The following is a 17,971-nucleotide window of genomic DNA, read 5'->3' as shown; positions in this document are numbered from 1 at the left end:
CCTGTTTGCCACAGGAAATATAAGCTTGCCGAATGGCAAGTCTAATCCATCTAGACAAAGACTGCTTAGATGCTGGCCAACCCTTCTTTGGCCCATCATAAAGAACAAACAAATGGTCCGACTTTCTGAAAGACGACGTAACCTATACGTATACCCGTAAAGCTCGGACAACATCCAATGACACATCCTCATCTGTGAGACCCTGGAAAGATGGGACCGCTATTGGCTGGTTTACGTGAAAGCCCGATACCACCTTCGGAAGGAAGTCTGCTCTTGTACGGAGTTCCGCCCTATCCTCATGAAAAACTAAGAAAGGACTCTTACAGGATAAGGCTCCCAACTCAGAAACCCGCCTAGCCGAAGCCAAGGCAAGTAATAACGTGACCATCCAAGAGAGATATTTCAGGTCTGTTCTTGTCAACGGCTCAAAACTTGGTGACTTCAAATATTCTAACACCAAATTTAAGTCCCATGGTGCCGTGGGAGGACGAAAAGGGGGTTGAATCCTCAGAACCCCCTGTAAAAAGGTTTGAATCTCTGGCAAGGATGCTAGCCGCTGTTGAAAAAGGATGGAGAGAGCCGAAATCTGAACCTTCAGAGAGCCCAGTCTGAGCCCTCCCACTAGACGGGCCTGAAGGAAAAGTAGAAGTCGAGATAAATGTAAGTTCGTTGAATTCCATCCCCGTTCCTGACACCAAGCCATGTACCGTCTCCAAATCCTGTAGTAGTGCCTGGCTGTGACCGGCTTCCTAGCGGCAATCAATGTAGGAATGGACGTTCGTGGAATCCCTCTGTTTCTTAAGATCCGGGTTTCAATAGCCACGCCGTCAAACGCAGCCTGTTCAGGTCGGGGTGTAGGAACGGTCCCTGAGATAGCAGGTCCTCTCTCTGAGGTAACCTCCAAGGATCTTCCGCAAGTAACCCCCGCAGGTCGGAGTACCAACTCCTGCGGGGCCAATCTGGTGCGATTAGAATGGCCCACACTCGTTCCCGTTTTACCCTTTTTAGAACCCTGGGTATGAGTGGGAATGGTGGAAATATGTAAACCCTCCTGTAACACCAAGGAAGTGTTAATGCGTCCACTCCTTCTGCTGCTGGATCTCGAGTCCTTGACACATATCTGGGCAGCTGATGGTTTTGTCGAGACGCCATTAGGTCCACCTGAGGCAGACCCCATCTTCTCACAATCATGTTGAAAATCCGTGGATGAAGGCACCACTCTCCCGGATGCATGTCCTGGCGACTGAGGTAATCTGCTTCCCAGTTCTTCACACCTTGAATGAACACTGCCGAGAGAATGATGTCTCGTCTTTCTGCCCACAACAAGATCTTTGTGGCTTCCTTTAACGCCATCCTGCTCTTTGGTACTCCTTGACGGTTTATGTAAGCCGTCGTCGTGACATTGTCTGACTGAATCCTGATGTGTTGTTTCATGACTAGGTCTTCTGCTAAGAGAAGTGCATTATAAACTGCTCTTAGTTCGAGGATATTTATGGGTAGTTTGCTCTCCTGTAGCGTCCACCGTCCTTGAAACTGATGGTCCTCTAGGACAGCTCTCCAACCTCTGAGACTGGTGTCCGTCGTCAGGATCCTCCAATCCCAAATGCCGCATTTCTTGCCGGCTGCAAGGTTCTTGTGTAACGACCACCATATCAAAGAGACCCGTACTTGTGGTTGAAGTCGGATTCTCCGATGGAGAGGCCAGTGCGAGCCTGCTCCCTGAGCAATGAGGTTTATTTGGAATGGTCGGGAATGAAGTCTGCCGTACTGGAGAGCTTCGAATGACGCCACCATCTTCCCGAGAAGTTGCACACAGAGGTGCAGAGAAACGGTTTGCGTCCTCAGTACCTGAGCCACTAATCTCTGTAGGTCCTGGACCTTGTTCTCTGGTAGGAACACACGTTATAGGACAGTGTCCAAGATGAGACCGAGGAATTGAATCCGTTGAGTCGGTATGAGGTTGGACTTTTGGAAATTGACAATCCATCCATGTTGAATTAGAAACTGATGGGATGTCTGAACATCCTTGAGCAGTCGATTCTGAGATGGAGCCTTGATCAGTAAATCGTCCAGATAAGGTATAATCGTGACCCCCAACAGTCTCAGTCCTGCAACCATGATCGCCATGATCTTTGTGAAAATTCTTGGGGTTGATGCTAGACCGAACGGCAAGGCCCGGAATTGGTAGTGATCTGCCACCAGTGCGAACCTTAAGTAAGCCTGGTGAGGAGTCCAGATTGGAATATGCAGATATGCATCCTTTATGTCCATGGATACCATGAACTCGCCCTGTTCTAAGCCTGCAATGACTGATTGGATTGATTCCATCTTGAATTTGTAGACTCTTAAAAACTGGTTGAAAACTTTTAAATTGAGTATTGGTCTGACCGTCCCGTCTGGCTTTGGCACGACAAAAAGATTGGAATAGAACCCCGTTCCTCTCTGAGAAGCGGGAACCGGAATAATGACCTCTGCTTGTAGCAATTTGAGAATTGCTGCCCGTAGTGCCCTTGCTTTTTGAGGGCACTGAGGCAATCCTGTTGTAAAAAACTGACTGTGAGGCCTCTGTTGAAATTCCAGCTTGTATCCCTGAGAGATTAAGTTGTTCACCCAAAGTTCTGGTGAGGTTCTGGCCCAGATGTCCTGAAAACCTTCCAGTCGGCCGCCCACCAAGGGGGACCCCAGGTGAGCTGAGAAGCAGTCATGCCACGGTCTTGTCAGCAGGTTTATCCTGCTTTCTGGTTGCTGCCTGCGAGCGGCCTCTACCTCTGCCCCCGCGTGCTTGTGTACCGAAACCCCTACCTCGGGCTCGAAAGGACTGTGATCTAAATTAAGTAAATGCTGGTCCCGAATAACCTCTCCTAGTTTGTGGAGCAGTTCTCGTATAAGGAGTAGGCAGAAAAGTGGACTTCCCCGTTGTAGCCTGCGAAATCCACTTGTCCAACTCTGGTCCGAACAGCATTTCACCCCCAAAGGGGATGGATTCTACCGCCTTCTTGGTGTCAGAGTCTCCTTGCCATTCTCTGAGCCATAAAATCTTTCTAGCCGATATGGCCGATGCAGATATGCGCGATGCTATTCTGCTAATATCCTTAGAAGCTTGACACAAGTATGAAGCAGATTCTCGAATGTGTTCCGCCCGCGTGCTCTTCTTGTTACATTTCGTACAAACATAACAGGTCTTTGAGGTCTTGGCTGCCTTAGACATGTTGTTTTTTTTTGTTTAAACCCTTTACCAGGGTAGCACGCAGCGCTTTCACCCTTTAAACTAGGAAGAGAAAGACTGGGAGATGACGGAAGCGAAGGTATTGGATCCGGCTGGAATTACCTGTCCTTTTTTTTTATAAAAGGAACAGGCCAAAAATAATAATAATTAAAAAAAAATTAAAAACACCAGCCGACTCGCAACCCTCACACCCCAACTGTAAATCAGTTACGATGTTAGAGTTGGCTTGCTTCCGTGTATTTTCTCCGGGATCTTTGAAACAGAAGTCCCTTGAAAACATAATTTGTAAAGTTTGATTACTTTTCAGGAGATCCTCATATATTGTATATATACATTACACCAGCAGAGGGAGAAGTTACCTAACGAACCCTCTACTATATTAATGCCTGCACTATCCAGGCAGTGCAGCAGGGGGAGCTATTTCTTTTATAAAAAAACCTTCCCCTATGTACAGTACTGGGGGAGGGGGAGGACCCATCCCTCACCTCAGCCTGGCGCCAAAACGGAAGAAACATGGCCCCCACTAAATGTAAGTTTATAGAAAGAGAGCCTGCAGCACTGTTAGGAACGTTTACATTGCGCATACCTTCTATGCGCTGCTTAGTGCGTCCAGTCCTGATGCCTTAATGACTCTCACGCTGGCCGCTGTGCGCGCCGAGTTCTCTATTCGGAGCGCTCCGGACCCGCTGGCCGGCGCGCGCCGGGACCCTCTCCCGTAGCGGCGCCTGGAGAGCCTTGTCTAATGTGCTCCGCTCCGCTCTGCCTGTGGGTCTCTCGCTGTGCAGTGCGCCGCTCTGCCGTCCCTCCCTGCTCACAGGGAAGACAGGCCGAGTCCCGCGCCGCACTAAAGCTCCCACACGCCGGCCACCGTCGCTCTGCCGTCACTCCCTGATTGGCTTTATCAAGGGGAGTCTTTTCAAACCGCATTAGATTAAAGTTTAAGAGAGAGAGGGGGAAAAAAATAAAATAAAATTATACTATCTGGAAGACCCTAGCCTAAGCTATGCGACCAGTACTCACTATTAATGCTTTTGGAGGATTTCCTGTGAGAGATGCAGGTCCCTTCAAAAGGGATCTTTGTCTCTCAAATATTGTCCTCCTTTTCATTAGGGAGACGCAGCACATTGTATTTCTTTTATAAGTTCGGAGCTCAGTGCTCCCACGTGCTGTACCTCCAGCACAATTTTTCAAACTGAGGGAGGAGGGATGTGAAGGGGGAGGAGCCGGCTGTGCAGACAATGCTAATTTTAGATTGTGCCACACCTCCGGTTCAAGGCTTCACACCCCTACTGTATAGGACTCCAGTGTCCCCTAGTGGATGAAAGAGAAAGTAAGTTAGGAATTTTGAATAACTGTCATACACTTTTAATGATGTCACCAGAACCTGGCAAATTACAGACTGCATACTGGTTCATTCAAGTGTGCTTTGAAAATGACTCCCTTCAACAGCCAACCAGCGAAGCCAACCAACTGGACTTGCAAAACACTGATCATGTGTGGAATCTTGGTGTTGTTCTGGATGGTGGTTTGATACTTAAACATCAGGCATCAGCCACAACCAAATCCTCATTCTTTCATCTGAGGAACATAGCCAGAATCATGCACTTAATTTCCTTACTGTCCCGCACGATGACTGCGATCTGTAGCTGAAGAATATTAACAATTCCTTGGTCTCCCAGCAAAAGTAATGCACTGCTAGATGGTATAAAATGCAGCAGCCAGGCTATTAACCAACCAGTGTTGGATATGTTTTACCGGCGGCCGGGATCCTGGCGTTCAACATTCCGACAACAGGATCCCGGCAGCAGAATGCTGGCAGGGAAGGGGGAGCGATGCAAGCACAACGAAGCCCCTTGCGGGCTTGGTGAAGAGCTACGCTCGCCACAGGTTCTATTCCCACTCTATGGGTGTCTAGCAGTACCTAGAATCTCGTGGAGTTCATCTGGGGGTCAAGCTTTTAGCAATGCGGCTCCAACTCTATGGAACTCGCTCCCCCTTACAGTTCGGCTCAAGACTTTCCTGTTTACTCAAGCATTTCTTTAATGTCCCTTTAGTATCTCCATGCCCTCTATATTTAATTAATAGCTTTTGTGTACTGTATTATGTTCATTCTAGCTGTAAAGCACCTTGAGTCCTATTTAAAAAAGAGCACTATATAAATAAAATGATTATTGTAATAACAAACCTGGATTAGTAAGTAGTAGAGTCCACAATGTTCCTTCCTCTGCCTCAAACATCACATCTGGGGCCAGTGTAGTCTATAACAATGCAACAACTGGTCAAAATACTTGCCTTATGTTAGGTTCCAGAATAAAATCAATACAGCTGGACACTAACCTCTGAAGGAGTCACCACATTCCCATAGTAGATAGGCATCACCATATCTTCTCCAGTATTGTACTGAATACGCAGTGACACTCTAGGAACAAATGTGGCCTCTCCAAAAAGATCTGTATATACTCCATAATGCTCTGCCACTCCCTGTATGTGTATAGGACCACATGTCCGTTCCCATTCTGCTCGAACTTCATCCAACGGAACCTGCACTGCATTATATATAGTCTTTTATAATAGAGAAAAATATGCACATATGTAACTTATTACAGCCATGGATAAGATCTATTTTTCTGATTTGCATTAGGTTTGTGGTGTTACAGATAGAAATTTTACCACAACTTGGAGCACTAGGTCTAGTATCTAAAGTAGACATTTGGAAAATGTCCATTTACTTCCCTTGATATTCCCCTTCTCATTACATTTAGCAGAACCCCTCACTGTAACTGTGGCAGAAATATTTAGGGAATATGTCTAAGTGTTTGAAAATAAATAACCACACAGCATCAATCTTTGTGGATGACATATTTCCACATAAGAGATCCCACCCATGTGGAATATACACGTGTGAAAAACAAAAAATAAGTCAGATAACATACGTGTGCGGTGACGTGATGCTCTTTCTAGCTCTGCATTGCTGTGGTTTGCCTTCATCATCTGCGTCCGGGCCTTCTGCCTTTCAGTTGTAGAAGGTGATAGGTAGGGGATTCCAATGTCAACCTTCTCTATACTGTCATCTGAAATAAAAGGTCACTTTTCTTTGCCTTCCTTTATTATACACTAAAGGAGAACAGACAATGGAAATCTGTATACATCAATGTAAGTGTGCCATCAACAAGAATTGTAATACAATGATAAAAACATGACTCCCTAAACCATATGCACTTCTTTTAGAAATAACTTGCTGCTACAATAGTCTGAGAATCTATATACTTTGAACCTGATCGCTGCCAGCTAGGGTGACATAAAATGAATCAAATAAATACTATATATTTTACTCGTGTTAGTGAATTTATAATATGTGCTTTTTTATGCATACTTTTTCATATTTCTTCATAGGTCTACCAAGGCTGAGCAATAAGCAACGAATAAGAGAAAACATCCTATTCTTGGTTCAGGGTACACAGTAATCAAATATTTTCCTCATATGTATTTATGTCTAGTTTATAATTCCTATTTTCAGGACTCAATCCAATTACTCATGAAAGGGAATAGTTGCTGTTGTAACAGCGTAAAGACGCCAGCAACTGCACCGCAATTCGCTCCCCTTGTGGCCCGGTCTCATCCCCGACCCATGGATATTTGTGTCACAACTGAGGGCCTGAGCTGACGGGAGGCAGCCTCAGTTGTAGGGGCTGAGATGTACCGGAACCTGGGAGGTTGTATCAGACCCCTGGACATGTAAGTAACATGAATAATAACTGCCCGAAGGCGTGACCACGACAACTTAGATAAAAGTCAATGATGTTTATTATGACAACTCCGCAACACAGCAGCAGTAAAAGAAAACGTAAAAGTCAGCAAATAATAAATACAGTTCCTGGGTACTACAGGATGGCAGGAGCCACAGGGCACTGGTAGTGTGAGATAGTTCTTATGATCTTCTAGATGGAAAGTCCTTACCAGGCCCGACTGTAGCAAAGGAGATAACCCAGGATTGTGCCAGCTGGTGTTCCAGGAAAAGCTGGGTTGCTGAAGGTAAAACAGCTGCTGTGGATACTGGCTGGAACCAGACTGTTGTTAGCACGGAGTGGATACTGGCTGGAACCAGTTAAATAATAAATGAACTTGGGAGCGATGAAATATGAACTGAAATGTAGAACTTGAGAGCGGAGAAATAATAATACCGGTGGAGAGTGGTAAAGTGTAGAAAGGACACCGGCCCTTTAAGGGAAGCTGTACTCTGCTGGAAGCTGAGCTGGAAGCAGGTAATGTTGTAGCTGGAAACAGATGAATCCACAATGGATTGGAGAGTCAGGCTACACCGCAGGTGGAATGCTGGTGCGGGTCTCTATGGTGGAAGTCTTGAGACAGGAGCTGGAACCTGGAAGACAAGCACAGGAGAGAGACAAACAGGAACTAGGTTTGACAACCAAAGCACTGACGCCTTCCTTGCTCAGGCACAGTGTATTTATACCTGCAGCAAGGAAGGGATTGGCTAGGCAATTATGCAGATTAACAATACTGACAACAGATTGGAGGAAATGATCAGCTGACAGAATCCAAGATGGCTGCGCCCATGCAGACACTTGGAGGGAAGTTTGGTTTGTAATCCATGTGGTAATGAAAACAGTAGCAGGCCACTGGAGACAGGAGACGCCAGGCTGACAAGTGCACATCCAACCACGCGGACACAGCGGAGACCGCGGCTGACGTAATCGCCACTCTGACACTCTGCATGCAGAAGCTCAGGGACGGCGGCGGAGGCCGCGGGAGACGCCATGCCAGATGTAATAAGGCGTTACTGTGACAGCGTCTCAGAGAGACAGGAGAGGATGCAGGAATGTGAACATTAGGATAACAGATGGGATCCGGTCCTGGAGCGCTGAGCCAGCCTTAGGAGGCATCTGATGGGTAAGAAATGGCGTCCAGATACCCGGATCGTGACAGCACCCCCCCCTTTAGGAGTGGCCCCAGGACACTTCTTTGGCTTTTGAGGAAACTTGGAATGGAATCTCCGGACCAAGGCAGGAGCATGGACATCAGAAGCATTGGTCCATGAACGTTCCTCAGGACCATAACCCTTCCAGTCAATAAGATATTGTAGTTGACCGTAACGGTGACGTGAGTCCAGGATCTTGGCCACTTCATACTCAACGCCTCGTTGAGTTTGGACTTTCGGAGTTGGAGGAAGTGAGGAATGAAACCGATTCAAGATCAGCGGTTGCAACAGGGAAACATGGAATGTCCTGGGTATTTTTAAGAAGGGAGGCAACTGGAGTCTGTAAGCAACAGGATTGATGACTTGTTCAATCTTGAAAGGACCGATATAGCGAGGTGCAAACTTCATACTGGGAACTCTTAACCTCAAATTCTTCGTGGATAACCATACCCGATCACCCACCTTGAGAGCAGGAACTGCTCGACGCTTCTTATCCGCAAACTTCTTGTACCTGAACGATGCCTTGAGCAGAGCTGATCGTACGCTCTTCCAGATATTGGCAAACTGATGCAAGGTGATATCCACTGCGGGAACAGAAGTTGCTGGAAGCGGTTGGAACTCAGGGACTTTAGGGTGGAATCCAAAGTTAGTGAAGAATGGTGTTGAAGCAGATGAAGAATGATACTGGTTGTTATGACAGAACTCGGCCCAGGGAAGTAATTGAACCCAGTCATCTTGAGAGGAGGACACATAGATGCGGAGGAAGGCCTCCAAGTCCTGATTCACCCTCTCGGTTTGACCATTGGTCTGAGGATGGTAAGCCGTGGAAAACTTTAGCTTGACTTGGAGGACTTGACATAAACTTCGCCAGAATTTGGCTGTGAATTGAACTCCTCGATCTGAGATAATTTCTTCAGGAAGACCGTGGAGTCGGAAGATCTCTTGTATGAATACTTGAGCCAACTTGGAAGCTGACGGAAGACCGGTGAGAGGAATGAAGTGTGCCATCTTGGTGAACCGGTCAACTACCACCCAGACGGTATTGAACTTGTTGCACATGGGTAAGTCTGTAATGAAATCCATCGACAAGTGGGTCCATGGTCGACGGGGAACAGATAGTGGAACCAGTTGCCCCGCAGGCGACTGGCGGGATACTTTATGTTGGGCACACTTTGGGCAGGATGCAATAAACTCCAAGACGTCCTTTTTCAGAGTTGGCCACCAATAGGACCTAGAGATAAACTCCAGGGTTTTTTGGATACCTGTATGTCCGGCAAAACGGGAAGCATGGGCCCAATGCATGAGCTTCTTCCTTAGCATCGGCTTCACAAAACTTTTCCCTGATGGGGGCGTAGAGTCCATCCCTACCGTGGGGAATGCCAACGGATTTATAATAGGATGCTTGTCTGAAGACTGACTCATTTTCTTGCTCCCATGAGCGGGAAAGGGCATCGGCCTTGCGATTCTGAGAGCCCGGACAGAACTGGAGTTTAAAGTCGAACCTGGAAAAGAAAAGTGCCCATCTGGCCTGACGAGGGTTGAGACATTGTGCGCCCTTCAGGTATAAAAGGTTCTTGTGGTCTGTAAGTATGGTGATTGAATGAGAAGCTCCCTCCAACAGATACCTCCACTCTTCTAGAGCGAGCTTGATGGCTAGCAACTCCTGGTCGCCAATGGCATAGTTGCGCTCAGCTGGGGAGAACTTCCGGGAGAAGAAACTGCAAGGATGTAAATGGCCATCTTTAGCCCTCTGAGATAACACCGCTCCTACTCCAACGGAGGAGGCATCCACCTCTAGGATGAAAGGAGAGTCGATGTCAGGCTGTTTCAGGACAGGCGCAGAGATGAACCTCTGTTTTAAAAGATGAAAAGCTTGCATGGCTTCTTCAGACCACTTGGACGGGTTAGCACCCTTCTTGGTGAAAGCAGTAATAGGCGCCACAATGGTGGAAAAGTCTCGTATAAACTTTCGGTAATAATTGGCGAACCCTAAGAACCTCTGGACCCCTTTGAGGGTTAAGGGTACCGGCCAATTCTGAATTGCTTGTAGTTTCTCAGGATCCATCTCTAGTCCGGAACCGGACACAATGTACCCTAGAAACGGAATGGACTTGACTTCAAAGACGCATTTCTCTAATTTGCAATAGAGATGATTGACACGGAGACGGGACAGAACCTCTTTAACCCAAAAACGATGTTCCTCTAAATTGTTGGCAAAAATGAGGATATCGTCTAGATAGACCACGACATGACGGTATAGAATGTCTCTGAAAATCTCATTGACAAAATGCTGGAAGACAGCTGGAGCATTGCTCAATCCGAAGGGCATGACGAGGTACTCATAATGTCCGTCACGGGTGTTAAAGGCGGTCTTCCACTCGTCACCCTCACGGATCCGGATGAGATTGTATGCACCTCGCAAGTCCAGCTTTGTAAAGATGGTAGCTCCGCTAACTCTGTCAAAGAGCTCAGTAATCAGGGGTAAAGGATAACGGTTCTTGATGGTAATGTCGTTCAAACCTCTGTAGTCGATGCACGGCCGCAGACCACCATCTTTCTTTTTTACAAAAAAGAAGCCTGCGCCGGCTGGGGAAGAAGAAGGTCGAATGAACCCCTTTGCTAGGTTCTCTTTAATGTATTCCTCCATAGAATGCGTCTCAGGCAGAGACAACGGATAAGTTCGGCCTCGAGGTGGAACCTTCCCTGGAACGAGATCAATCGGGCAGTCCCATTCTCTATGAGGAGGAAGGATATCAGCAGAAGCTTTACTGAACACATCCGTGAAATCTTGATATGGAGGAGGTGGAACATCAGACGACCTGGGGGAGGAAGAACAGACAGGCAATACTTTAAACAAACATGTCTCTGCACAGGAGGAACCCCATGCCAGGATTTGCGTAGTCGTCCAATCAATTGTAGGATTGTGAAGACGGAGCCATGGAAGGCCCAGGACCACAGGATGTGTGGCTCTTGGAATCACTAAAAGTGAAATAAGTTCGGAATGAAGAACTCCCACTCTCAGACGAACTGGTAGAGTCCTTAGAGCAATAACAGTATCAAAAATTTTACTGCCATCCACGGCAGTTAAGGAAAAGGAGGAAGGAAGTCTCTCGGTGGGTAGGGACCACCGTTTAACATAGGCTTCAGTAATAAAGTTCCCAGCTGCTCCGGAATCAAGGAGAGCAATGACGTTCCGATAACGTTGAGCAACTTGAAGCGAGACTGGGAGATTACAATCATGAGGAGATGGAGAGGAGATCATTACTCCTAGCCGGCCCTCTCCTGGGCGAGCTAGGGTTTGGAGTTTTCCCGGACGTTCGGGACAGGCATTGATGGTGTGAGACGGAGCTGCACAGTAAAGACAAAGAGACTCAGAGAGACGTCTTCGGCGCTCAGCAGGAGTTAAACGGGAACGGCCAATTTGCATGGGCTCATCTTTAGATGGTGACAGTTGACGAGGAGGAGGAGCAGAAGATTTTGGAGCAGATGATCTTCCACGCTCAGTTGCTCTCTCTCTGAAACGTAAATCAACTTTCGTGCAGAGTGAGATTAGCTCATCTAACTTAGAAGGTAAGTCTCTGGTAGCTAACTCATCTTTAATAAGCTCAGATAAGCCATGCCAGAATGCAGCATACAGGGCCTCGTCGTTCCATGCCAGTTCGGATGCCAGGATCTGGAACTGTATCAGATATTGTCCTACAGTACGTGACCCCTGGCGTAAACGGAGAATCTCGGATGAAGCTGAGGTTACCCGGCCTGGCTCGTCGAAGATGCGCCTGAATGTTGACACGAATGCAGTGTAAGAAGATAGCAGGGTGTCGGACCTCTCCCATAACGGTGATGCCCAGTCAAGGGCGGAGCCACTGAGAAGAGAGATGATGTAGGCAATTTTTGTACGGTCACTGGGAAAATTGCCAGGTTGTAGCTCAAACTGAATCTCACACTGGTTGAGAAATCCCCTGCAGAATCTTGGAGATCCGTCAAATTTTGCTGGCGTTGGAAGATGAAGACGTGGAGCAGAAATGGGTAAGGTGGGTGGGGTTATAGCTGGAGTCACTGTGGTTGACGCACCAGATGCGCCTGATCCACGGAGAGTTGTCTGAATCCCATCCAGCCGAGTAGAGAGATTCTGGAGACAGCGGATGATGTGGCCCTGTGCAGCCTCCTGATGTTCTAGTCGGGCTGCCAGTTCTTGCATCGGCCTGGCCGCTTGATCCTGGTCTCCGGCTGGATTCATTAGGTCAGTGCTTACTGTCACAACTGAGGGCCTGAGCTGACGGGAGGCAGCCTCAGTTGTAGGGGCTGAGATGTACCGGAACCTGGGAGGTTGTATCAGACCCCTGGACATGTAAGTAACATGAATAATAACTGCCCGAAGGCGTGACCACGACAACTTAGATAAAAGTCAATGATGTTTATTATGACAACTCCGCAACACAGCAGCAGTAAAAGAAAACGTAAAAGTCAGCAAATAATAAATACAGTTCCTGGGTACTACAGGATGGCAGGAGCCACAGGGCACTGGTAGTGTGAGATAGTTCTTATGATCTTCTAGATGGAAAGTCCTTACCAGGCCCGACTGTAGCAAAGGAGATAACCCAGGCTTGTGCCAGCTGGTGTTCCAGGAAAAGCTGGGTTGCTGAAGGTAAAACAGCTGCTGTGGATACTGGCTGGAACCAGACTGTTGTTAGCACGGAGTGGATACTGGCTGGAACCAGTTAAATAATAAATGAACTTGGGAGCGATGAAATATGAACTGAAATGTAGAACTTGAGAGCGGAGAAATAATAATACCGGTGGAGAGTGGTAAAGTGTAGAAAGGACACCGGCCCTTTAAGGGAAGCTGTACTCTGCTGGAAGCAGGTAATGTTGTAGCTGGAAACAGATGAATCCACAATGGATTGGAGAGTCAGGCTACACCGCAGGTGGAATGCTGGTGCGGGTCTCTATGGTGGAAGTCTTGAGACAGGAGCTGGAACCTGGAAGACAATCACAGGAGAGAGACAAACAGGAACTAGGTTTGACAACCAAAGCACTGACGCCTTCCTTGCTCAGGCACAGTGTATTTATACCTGCAGCAAGGAAGGGATTGGCTAGGCAATTATGCAGATTAACAATACTGACAACAGATTGGAGGAAATGATCAGCTGACAGAATCCAAGATGGCTGCGCCCATGCAGACACTTGGAGGGAAGTTTGGTTTGTAATCCATGTGGTAATGAAAACAGTAATGGCGGCGCCGGCCACTGGAGACAGGAGACGCCAGGCTGACAAGTGCACATCCAACCACGCGGACACAGCGGAGGCCGCGGCTGACGTAATCGCCACTCTGACACTCTGCATGCAGAAGCTCAGGGACGGCGGCGGAGGCCGCGGGAGACGCCATGCCAGATGTAATAAGGCGTTACTGTGACAGCGTCTCAGAGAGACAGGAGAGGATGCAGGAATGTGAACATTAGGATAACAGATGGGATCCGGTCCTGGAGCGCTGAGCCAGCCTTAGGAGGCATCTGATGGGTAAGAAATGGCGTCCAGATACCCGGATCGTGACAATTTGTATGCAGCCCTATGGGGCTGCAAACAAAAAATCATCGAGTCCATTGGTACTGTAAGTACTTACTCTTACTGCAATGAAGTCACAGGTAATTGGATTGTCCCCTCAGAGAGGAATGAGTTGAGGTGAAGTTTGGATTTTTATACTTAGGATAGTTTTAGATTAAATTTCTTAGGCCATATTTATTTACAATCCTCACTATATGAATAATCATGGAGTTATCTGCTATTAGAGCTTAATGTGTTTTGAAGAGAATTATAAAGATTTGTTAGAAGAATATTGTCTAAAACAATTTAGAATATCTTTTTTTGTAACTATAATTGAAAGTTCACATTTCTAAAGTCTGGTTGCTACCGCATCGGCCAGCTCATAATAAATAGAATACAATATATTTGTCTTTTTGATAGATTAACAATGTTATTTTAAAAAAATAAGGTGTTTAGACCTCTTTTCCAGTCTGAGAAAGCTTAGCATGAGCTCCTACTTGTTTGCACATTAATGTGACATCCAACTTTATTTAGTTATGAGAAACAACCACCACTTTGGGTTTGCAAATGACAGGCGTAATCGAGATCCTGATGCATCTAGCCGATGTGACAATCATTTACGAGGCAAAACCAGGTTAATTTTGCATTTTAAATGGTTGCCACTTTAACACATCAGGCAAACTCGACGAATCTCGCTACTGCCTTCAAGTCGGAGGACACTATATTTACCCATTTGTCTTTTCGGATCTGGTATGTAATACAGGCTGACGGGAAGCAGACTGTCAGTATCCCGACAGCGGCATCCCATCTGCCGGAATACCGGCAGCGAGTCCCCTTGCGGGCTCGTTGCACTGGTCACGCAACGGGCCCGGTGGTTCTATTACATAGTAACATAGTTAATGAGGTTGAAAAGAGGCAAATTGCCCATCGGGTTCAACCTGTAATCTGTCTTAAGCCGAGTTCATTATAATGTCCCAATTGAAATAATGTTTTATGTTTAATTATCAACTGTAAATCATGTTCCTCCCAGAATAACAATGTGAATATTTTAAATGCTATAACCTTGGATATATTTTTCAGTCAAAAATGTATCCAATCCGTTTTTAAATGCATATATAGAGTCCACCATTACCACCTTCTCTGGCAGGTGACAATTACCACTTGGTTGGTGACGTGGACCTAGCAAGCAGTGATTTTCTAGAATTTTAATCTTAGAATTGTTTTTATTTTAAATTCTTTAAATGATTGTTTTTGAGATTCATTATCTACAGTTTTTTTTTATTAGATGTATGTATGTATGGATGTATGTATGTATGTAATAGTCCAAAGCAAGAATCCTGGACACTCCTTACTGAACTCCCTGCTTGAACACTGCAAGGAGCAACCACTTTGCTTGCTACTATTTAGGATTACTTTTATTTCCAGGAAGCTGGGGAACATACCCCATATTGGTGCAATCCAGGTAAATCTAGAACGCATAGATTCCTACCCTAATCCTGACAGTAATACCCTAACCCCCCACCCAAATCGCTAAACCAATCCTAACACCCTAACCCAGTGGTTCCCAAACTTTCTTGAATCACGGCGCCCTAGAGTATCAGCATTTTTTTCCATGGCACCCCTAGGATAAAAGTTTATTATTGATATGGCTGACAGAAAAATTAAGCAAATTGTGCCTACTTGTCATCTTTAGGTTAAGTTAAGTTATGTGGTGGTGTCCAGTTGTGCTTCTGTTTGTCCACATGGTTTATGAGTAGCAGCCACCAGATCACTTTGGCCATAAATAATTTGGTTTGGTCCGTTACCACCAACCTGAGGAACCTCTGCAAGAGCCTTGTGGCACCCCAGGGTGCCTCGGCACACAGTTTGAGAACCACTGCCCTAACCCAAACTCCTAAACTAAGCCTTATACCATAAACTTAATATCCTAACTAAACCCTAATACCCTAACCATAAAGGGCAGATTGGATAGGCCCTGTGGTTATCTGACATCAAATTCTATGTTTCAGGTGCAATTTCACTAAATGCAGCTGCTAGCATATTAAAGGGTTATGGGTGGACTACGGACATCGAGACTGGGTATATAGTCACACATTGATACTAAGCCTGGATATATACGAGAACATCTCCAATTTTAAATGAAATGCATCAAGATGTTAAGTTTCAGATTATTTTATTTGCTCCATTTAGGACAGAAGTGAATTTGAAAGAAGAGTATAGGAAAGCATAGAGAGATTTCTAAGAAGACTGAACATCAACTAGTAAGATTGACACAATAAAAATAGGATTTTAATTACCTACCGTTAAATCCTTTTCTCGTAGTCCATATGGGATACTGGGGTCACTTAGTACAATGGGTACAGATGGGGTCCAAAGGAGCCGGTGCACTTTAAATTTCTTCAACTGGGTGTACTGGCTCCTCCCCTCTATGACCCCTCCCACAGCCAGTCTAGGTAAAACTGTGCCCGAAGGAGAATGGACATACTTGAGAGAAGGAACAGAACAAACAACGAGTGCTGAGATTCACGCACCAGCACACCACAACATAAACCGACCAGCAACTGCTGGCAACAAAACAGCAACAGCTGAACAGGTAAACTTGTATATAAGAAAAACCTGCAGAAAAGTCAAGGCACCGAGGCGAGCGCCCAGTGTCCTTTATGGACTATGAGAAAAGGATTTAGCGGTTTAATTAAAATCCTATTTTCTCTAGCATCCATAAGGGATACTGGGGTCACTTAGTACGATAGGGACGTCCCAAATCTTCCAGAATGGGCGGGAACGTGCAGAGACGTCTGCAGCACTGTCTGCCCAAACTGGGTATCCTCTTTGGCCAGGGTATCAAATTTGTAGAACTTCACAAAGGTGTTCTTCCCCGACCAGGTAGCAGCTCGGCATAGTTGCAATGCCGAGACCCCACGGGCAGCCGCCCAGGAAGACCCCACCGATCCCGTAGAGTTGGCCTTCAGAGACTGTGGAACAGGTAAGGCTGCTGACACATAGGCCTGTTGGATAGTCAGTCTAAGCCAACGAGCAATGGACTGCTTAGAAGCAGGGCAACCCTTCTTCTGCGCTTCATAGAGCACAAACAGGGAATCTGTCTTTCTGATCCGAGCCGTCCTCTTAATAAAGATCTCCAAGGCTTGCACAGCATCCAATGCGTCCGGAGGAGCAGAAGTGCAAGAACTCGACGGGACCACTATAGGTTGGTTCAAGTGGAATGCAGAGACAACCTTCGGCAGGAACTGCTACCTAGTCCGGAGCTCTGCTCTGTCTTCATAAAAGACCAAGTATGGACTTTTACATGACAAGGCCCCCAATTCAGAGACACGCCTAGCAGAAGCCATGGCCAATAACATTACCATCTTCCACGTAAGGTACTTGTCTTCTACCGTAATCAACAGTTCAAACCAGGAGGACTGTAGAAAATCCAATACCACGTTCAAATCCCAGGGTGTCGTTGGGGGCACAAAGGGAGGCTGTACCCCTTGCAAGAAGGTCTGAACTTCTGGTAACGTTGACAACTTCTTCTGGAAGAAAATAGAGAGGAACGAAATTTGGACCTTAAAGGAGCCCGGACGTAGGCCCATATCCACTCCAGCCTGCAGGAAACGCAAGAAGCGTCCCAGGTGAAAATCCGGAGAAGGATATGTGCACTCCTCGCACCATGAGAGATATCTCCTCCAGATATGATGGTAGTGTCTTGACGTCACAGGCTTCCTGGCCTGAACCATGGTTGTAATAACCTTTCAGGAAAGGCCTTTGCGAGCTAGGATGTTCCGCTCGACCACCATGCCATCAAACGAAGCTGCAGTAAGTCCTGGAAGATGAACGGGCCTTGCTGAAGAAAGTCTCTTCTCATTGGTAGAGGCCAAGGATCTTCGATGGACATGTCTCGAAGATCCACGTACCACGCCCTCCGAGGCTAGCCTGGGGCAATCAGAATTGCCTGGACTCTTTGATGCCTGATCCTCTTAAGCACTACGGGAGCAACGGAATCGGAAGAAACAAGTAGACCAACCGGTAATGCCACGGCGGCGTCAGTGCATCCACTGCTATCGCCTGAGGGTCCCTGGTTCTTGAACAATACCGGCGAAGCTTCGTGTATCCAGAAACATCCCCTAGAATAGGAGGCGCTGAGCAGGTTCCAGGTGAGACTTCTGCAAATTGAGAAACAGCCATGATGTGACAGAAGCTGAATAGTGCGGTTGATATTGAGCAATAGAAGCTCCCTGGATCTCGCCTATATCAAGAGATCGTCCAAGTAA

At 46.6% G+C, this 17,971-nt stretch overlaps 1 protein-coding gene across 1 annotated transcript in view; it reads right to left on the bottom strand.

Annotated features, from left to right (window-relative positions):
• MRPL38 (mitochondrial ribosomal protein L38) overlaps window positions 1-17,971 on the bottom strand; it is a 49,102-nt gene that overhangs the window by 19,580 nt on the left and 11,551 nt on the right. Inside the window, exons 3-5 of the mRNA XM_063960570.1 lie at window positions 6,160-6,297; window positions 5,564-5,772; window positions 5,412-5,484 (exon numbers count right to left, since the gene is read on the bottom strand). Of these exons, the coding sequence (XP_063816640.1) occupies window positions 5,412-5,484; window positions 5,564-5,772; window positions 6,160-6,297 (420 nt within the window). The remainder of the gene's footprint in view (window positions 1-5,411; window positions 5,485-5,563; window positions 5,773-6,159; window positions 6,298-17,971) is intronic.

The sequence above is a fragment of the Pseudophryne corroboree genome, chromosome 3, assembly GCF_028390025.1.
Source record: "Pseudophryne corroboree isolate aPseCor3 chromosome 3, aPseCor3.hap2, whole genome shotgun sequence".
NCBI classification, from domain to species: domain Eukaryota; kingdom Metazoa; phylum Chordata; class Amphibia; order Anura; family Myobatrachidae; genus Pseudophryne; species Pseudophryne corroboree.
The sequence above is the reverse complement of the archived record's forward strand: the minus strand, read 5'-3'. Positions and strand labels throughout refer to the sequence as shown.